At 46.8% G+C, this 6,998-nt stretch overlaps 1 protein-coding gene and 1 long non-coding RNA gene across 2 annotated transcripts; both read left to right on the forward strand.

The window, feature by feature from the left end:
• Positions 1–629: 629 nt before the first annotated feature.
• On the forward strand, positions 630–2,233 carry LOC147982151 (MEIOTIC F-BOX protein MOF-like). Its single transcript, XM_087516217.1, has 2 exons — positions 630–1,340; positions 2,075–2,233. The coding sequence occupies exons 1-2, from the start codon at positions 630–632 to the stop codon at positions 2,231–2,233; spliced, it is 870 nt and encodes a 289-aa protein (XP_087372343.1).
• Positions 2,234–4,340: 2,107 nt separating this feature from the next.
• On the forward strand, positions 4,341–5,068 carry LOC147982152 (uncharacterized). The gene is made up of 2 exons (XR_015599997.1): positions 4,341–4,523; positions 4,626–5,068. It is a non-coding gene; the product is annotated as an uncharacterized LOC147982152 (long non-coding RNA).
• Positions 5,069–6,998: the final 1,930 nt, after the last annotated feature.

Raw genomic sequence — 6,998 nt, forward strand, 5'->3', positions numbered from 1 at the left:
CTCCGTGGCGGCCGTCCCCGATGGAGCCGCGACGGTTAGCTGACCCAAACTCCAGATCCTGGAAAGAGGGGGAGGAGACGGCGGCGCGGCTGCTCTGTATCCCCCGCCGACCGGCTTGCCGGACTCCTCTTCTCTGCCATCTCCCCCTCGACCTCCCGGGCGTCGTCGCCGGCGCTCCTCTGCTCGACGGGGAAAAGGGGATTGGGCTAGTGTGTTTTTTTCTGAGAGATAGCGAAGCAGTTTCGCTGTGTGCCCAAGCGGTTTAATTAACTCGGACGATTCGCTCCGACCGTGGCACACCTGGCGATCATGATTGCGGATCCGACGGCGCGCAGGCCTGTGTGCTCGGGAGAACTAATCAGCACAGCTGCACTTTTTAGAATTTAGGAAGATATATACTCCCTCCGTTCCTAAATACTTGTCTTTCTAGGCATTTCAACAAGTGACTACATACGAAGCAAAATGAGTGAATTTACATTCTAAAATATGTCTACATACATCTGTATGTAGTAGTCATTTGAAATGTCTAGAAAGACAAATATTAGGAACGGAGGGAGTAGATGGAGATACTCGCGTCGCGCGTGAGGAAATAAAAATCTCTTTAGCTGTGCGTACGATGTAGGTATGCGATGGAGACTCGTGGCAGAGCAAAGCGCGCCGCCGCCAGGGATCGGCTGAGCAACCTGCCGGACTGCCTCCTCCAGGCCATCCTCTCGCAGCTCCGGTCCCGCCAGGTGGTTGAGACGAGCGCTCTGTCGCGGCGGTGGCGCCACCTGTGGCACGCCGTCCCATGCATCCACATCGACAGCGACGACTTCCGCATCCGGATCGTTGAGGATTCGGAGGACGCTGCCTCGGAGCAAGATGATGATGATCGGAACTCAGAGGCCGATTGGTGCGTCCGAGATCAACGCTTGTTTGAGGCGGAGGAGGACGCGCTAGCCAAGCTGGCGGATTTCGCGGACAATCTCTTGTTCCACCGTAGTCTCTCCGGCAAGGCTTTGGACACCCTGCGGCTGCGCATCCACCGTCAAGACGACGGACGCCGGCACGGCAGCACCGAGAAGGATATGATCAGCAGGTGGACTCGCCGCGGCCTGAGGCTGTCACCGGCGGCCATCGACATCACCATCGACGGTGTCCCGATGAAGCAACCCTCCTATTTCTCCAACGCCGGCGCCTGCTTTGGGCGCCTCGCCAAGCTCCGCATCGACAACGTTCTCCTCAGCCAAACCATCAAGAATCTCTTCGGCACCAACAGCCTCCCCGCCCTGCAAGACCTGGAGATCAGGAACAGCGCCCTCGGGTACATCGTGTCCGACACGCTGTCGTTAGTAGTGGTATATATTTTCCATGTCTTCTTTTGATAGAGGATTTATTGAACCATGATCTAACTGGTCCCACGTATTAAACAGCACAACATACAGATTAAGTGGGATGGCTATTAAGTGCACACAATTGAAAGTTTATCCAAATTTGCTTTTTAAGGGCACATTTAGATTTTTTTTTTTACGGGAGCATATAGTTTGTTATTTTGGCATGAACTTTTGCATGCATATAAAAGGCACGAACATGTATGGTGTCACAAAGACAATAATCTTTTGAATTTTAACATATCTTTGAAGGATATTTTATTAGGTATGCTAGCTAGGTGGAATTAAAAATAGGACAGTCTATATAGTAGCCTATATAGGCTTATGGTTCGGCCGATGATATTTTTGTTCTTTTTCCAATGAAAATGTCCAAATATGATACTCTCTTCATTTTTATTTACTCCACATATTAGTTTTGACTAAAGACAAATTTTATAAACTTTATCAAGAACAATATAAAAATTCACAATAACAAATTTATATGATGTTAGAATATATTCAATGGTGAATCTAATGGTATTGATTTGGTGCTGTATATGTACTGGTTTTTCTATAAATTTGATCAAGGTTTATAAATTTCGATTTTAGACAAGCTAATATGAGAAATAAATAAAAACAGAGGAAGTAGTTGCTTTGTCTTAAATTGAATTAATTCACGGTTAATATGTTTGCTAACTAGTTTTATCGTTGTGTGCATGCAGTGGCAAAAGGATCCATATGCTCAGGAGAGTGATGAAGAACAAGATTTGGAGACCGCTACAATGGCAATGAACCTCAAGTTGGTGCAAATCGTTCATGGAAATAACAAGCTGAGGTCCAAGATAAAACGGAAGCTACCGCGGGCAACAATCTCCAAATGAAGATAGAGAAGGTGGACTTGGTTTGTGTTTTTCTTAATAATCAAGTGAACCTTCTTGGACACCATGACGTACGGATAGCGTACTTGAATATCAAACACACACACGCACGCTTCCGGCTTGGTGTGTGGCTCCCTTCCCTTTAATGAACTCACGATAACAATGTCTTTTCTTTAGAAACATCTTATTATGACATAGATGCACACACACACATTTACAGTATCATACACATGCACTCGCACCTTTTTTCCACAGCGTTTGACAGTGAACTAACGAGAAGAGTATCTTATTTTTGATAGTGAACTAACGAGAAGAGTATCTTCTTTTTGACAGTGAACTAACGAGACAGTGTTAGTGTTTGGTTTGGCGCTATCTGTAATGTTGTATAGGTTGCATTACTAAAACCGTGAAGAACACATAGTGCTACCTTTTCTTTTTTATGGTTCGGTCTCGCCTGGTTTTATTTTTTGACCGGTGGCGAGGTTGTGGTGGCTCCTGCATAGTCACGGCGGAGGGTTCGTGGGAGGTGTGCGGGCTAGCAGAGGTGTGGTGCGTGGGGGTGTGGTGTTGGGCGGTGCTTCGTGTGAAAGCTTGCCGGGCTCTGTGGCCGACAGCATCGGCGTCCACGGACGTCGTTTTTCCTCCTTGGAGGCACTATCATGGAGTTCATCCCCTGTGCACCCTCGGAACCAGTTCTTTGGGTGAAAGCCTAAGGCCAGATCGGGTCAAGCGACAATGTCCGCATCATGACTTCCCTCTTTGGGGTGTTGTCCATGGAGACCCATCGATCACGTTTGTGCTCTTCGTGTGCTAGACGCTCATGGAATTATGGTTGGCAGGTGCCCAGGTAGGGTGATGGTGTGGTGTCCAAGTTTGGCTTCGAAGATGACGTCCGACGGTGCAGGGTCGGTTTCATCCTAGCATGCTCGATAGGTTTCTTCTTGGTCTCTCCATGTCGTCACGGAGTCAAAGGTGCCCCGGAGGTGCCTAGGTGGTGACAATGACAGGTGGCTGATCGTCTTCGAGGAAGTGTTGGTTGGCGCCAGCTCTGCACAATTCTTCTCTATTTTGATGGCTTTATTAGTCGGGGTTGTCTTTTTTAGGGCTTAGTCGGAGTTGTGTGGGCGCCTGCATTGGTGGCCGACTGTTTGGCATGGGCCGGCATCGGCTCTGGCATTTGGTGACGACGGCTTCGTTGGTGGAAGTCGATGGTAAAGTCAGACTAGCATATTTATGGAGGAGTGATGACGATCACGCTTGGTGACAACCTCGACTTTGTGTTCCTTCACTGTGGCGATTTTGAATCTTTGTGTGGCTGGCCAGGTCGGCCGGTGTTGCCCCGCGTGGATTGTTGTGCCGGCTTTAGTCTGATTTCGCGTTAATCAACCGGCCATATTTTTTCAATGAATAGAGATGCTTAGGTACCAATTTTTTTAAGAAAAAAGACCCGGAAGAAATAATGCATGGAAATCAAAGCATTCACGGCCTATATGCCTCTCATTTTAGCCCTGCAAAAAAGGCTCAGGATAAACACACACTAGTTTGTAAGGCTCCATGCTCCCCGAACGGTCAAGAAAAAGGCGAATCAACCTGTGGTTGAGTTGGTTAGGTGGACAGTGGTATCCCCAACCCACCAGGGTTTAAATCCTAGTGCTCGCATTATTCCTGGATTTATTTCAGGATTTCCGGCGATACGCTTTCAGTGGGAGGAGACGTTTCCGTCGACGACGATGCGCCTACGGTGACTTCGTAAATCTCAAGATGATATGCCGGCTCAGTCTCTCAAAAGTGCTCATAGGGATAGGGCGTGCGTGTGTGCGTTCATAGGGGTGAGTGTATGCGCGTGTATATGAGCGCTTGTGTCTGTACTTATGCTCGAAAAAAAAGACGTGCATGGTGGGTGTGTGGAAACGCTGGCCACGAACGACTTCTTGTGGAAATGGCCGTCACCAGAGGCCAGAGCTTGCACAATCACAACCAGAGCCTTGGACTGGTGTGGACTTCTTGTGGAAATGGCCGCCTGGCCCATATTGAACGGGCGATCGGATTCGCCTCTACATTTCTACGCTCCTGGACTGGTGCGCACAGAGACAAACAAGTCGCAGTCGACACAGCCACAAGCTCGCGTATAAATAGGAGAGGAGGTACAGCAGCTCCTTCCAGGGACAGAGCTTGAGCGCAGCTACGTACGCATCCCAGCATATGGCTTTCACTTCCAGAGCCTTGGCCGCGTTCCTGTGCGTGCTCCTGGCCTCACTCATGTTCCTCACGCAGCACGCGTTCGCCGCCAGAGGTATCATCAACTCTCTTTTTCTCAGTGTCGTTCAGTGTCCTTCTCCTCGTGTCTCAAATAGCTGTATTTCAATCTGCCTGTGCATGAACGTTGCTACCGCAGGTACTTTGAGCAACGAGACGCCATACGGATACGAGGGCAGCTACCAGGCCCCGCCGGGCCTGCCCGAAGGTTATGGGAATTCTCCTCCATGATTGGCCGGAGACGATGATACTTGGAGCACCGAAATACAAATACGTACGGCGGAGCATGAATAAATTTGCACCAGTTGCTGATATATAGCAAAGCATAGTGATGCACCTTTTTATATTGTTATTGAGTTTCCCTTTATATATATACAAATAAACACCCTTGTGGCGGTTGTGCGCGTCGTCTGAGTTTGGCCGAGGCCGAGTCTCTTCGGGTCGCATCAAAGTTATCAAGTCTCTGCATCAAGTAAGTTACAGTCATTATATAGCTGGACACTACCTTGTACCTTGAATGAATACTGGAATGAGAAGAAAAGCCGCCACGACAAGTTCGCGCGGCGCAAATCTCTTCACTCATGTGTTTTGTATTCTCTCTTGCAAGAACAAGTACTAGCTCCCCGTAAAGAAAAAAAGAAGAAGAAAAGGAACAAGTACTGGTTTCAAGTGCCTGCGTGAATCTGATCTTGTTTGATTATTCTCTCACAAAATCAGTTTTGTTTTTTCTTAGTTCTGATGCTATGCATGGAGCTGGGATTTCTTTCGTAGAGTTTGCATTACCCATAAGGATTTGACCTTGAACGGATCATTATTGGAGAAACCAAATACCCCCTCCCCCCTAATGTCGATTTGCTAGCAATTTGTAATTTGGGTATCACAGCATTCCTGCTAATCTCATTTGTTGACATTTTCAAAAGAGTAAATTCCGGTTTTTACCCCCTATTTCGACATTTTTTATACTAGTTACACATTTTAGCTGGATTTCATCCGTTTTACCCCATAGCATAAGTTTTGCCACAATTCACCCTGTTTAATATCTTGTGCGGCAGGTCTAATTGTGTTGTCCCAATTTACCGTGTTTAATATTTTTGGAGTTGATGGCATTCTCCTATTATTTGCGACAGATCATGGAAATACAATGCGGAAAATATGTGTTACGACAACTATTTTTGCCTATTTGTTCCCTGGGTCATGATGTCAATTCATCTCCTGATTCACGGATCATGCTGTCAAATTATCTCTCTTTTGTGATACATGCGGATTTTTTTATTCTTTTTCTAATAGCGAGACGTTTGTAATCGAGTGTGTGCATACATACACACCATGTTATGCCATGCTTCTTCTACTGAGGGCTTCCAAATAATGCACGTTGCCGCACGACCCGGCGTGGACTGCAAGAGGAGCCACAGTCTCTCGAAGGTGGTGAGTTGCCCAAAGGTGCAGGCAGGTGCTCCACTTACGGTGATCAAGGAGAGCCATCGATGGACATGGTGGGCACCGTTGAACTCTCGACGACTTTTGCCGCTAGAGTCCAGTGACAAGTCATTTTCTATCGTTCTTGCCTGTCTAGTACGCATGCCCTTGGAGTTGGACCTGCACACAGCACTATATGGTGGGTAAAATTATCTTCATCGCGTGATACCCTGCTGCTGGTCCTCATGCTGCGTTGGATCTGCGTATAAGTACGCCACTGGCATTGCTTCCAAGCACAGCGAAAACAGAAGCGTCCTTCCTTCAACAATGGCTCTGCTCAAGAACTTGGCCGCGTTCCTGTGCCTGATCCTGGCCTCGCTCGCCTTCGTTGCGCAAGACGCACTCGCCGCCAGATGTATCATCATCATCCTTGTGTCTAAAATAGCTGTAATTTAATCCGACTGTTCTTGAACCTAGCTACAGAAGGTGCTTTGAGCAACGTGAAGGGATACATGGTTAGTGAAAAGTAACTTAGAGTAGTAACATGTATATGTTACTGGCAAATTTTAACATGGTCCCTCTTACCTCCTTTTTTTACATGTGAGGTAAGAAGGTAAGAGTCAATCAAGCCATTCATTGATGAGATCAACGGCTAAGATCTATTTTATACTCTTACCTCTCATGTGAAAAGAGGAGGTAAGAGGGACCATGTTAAAACTGCTCTATGTTACTAGTCTATGTTACTACTTTTATAGTGGGTAGTAACATAAGTTTAGTGTCATGCAAGCCTTCATTTATTAGGTTGTAGACACATTTTGCATTAGGGTGTGCTATGTTACAGTAACATATTATGTTACCATAAACACCTCTATCCTCATTAACTCTTTGCCACATAAGCACATTTGTCTTGGGTTGCGTTATGTTACTAACTAAGTTACTCCCACTATGGCTAGCCTTACGGTGGTGGTTACGGGAAGTATCCATGATAGGCCGGACACGATGATACTTGGACCACGGAAATATAAATACCTACGGCAGACCATGAATAAAGTTTCACCCATTACTGGTATATCATACCATAATAAGTTCGCAGTTA

This window comes from Triticum urartu, chromosome 3A (assembly GCF_056163025.1).
Source record: "Triticum urartu cultivar PI428250 chromosome 3A, HENAU_Tu73, whole genome shotgun sequence".
Lineage (NCBI taxonomy): Eukaryota > Viridiplantae > Streptophyta > Magnoliopsida > Poales > Poaceae > Triticum > Triticum urartu.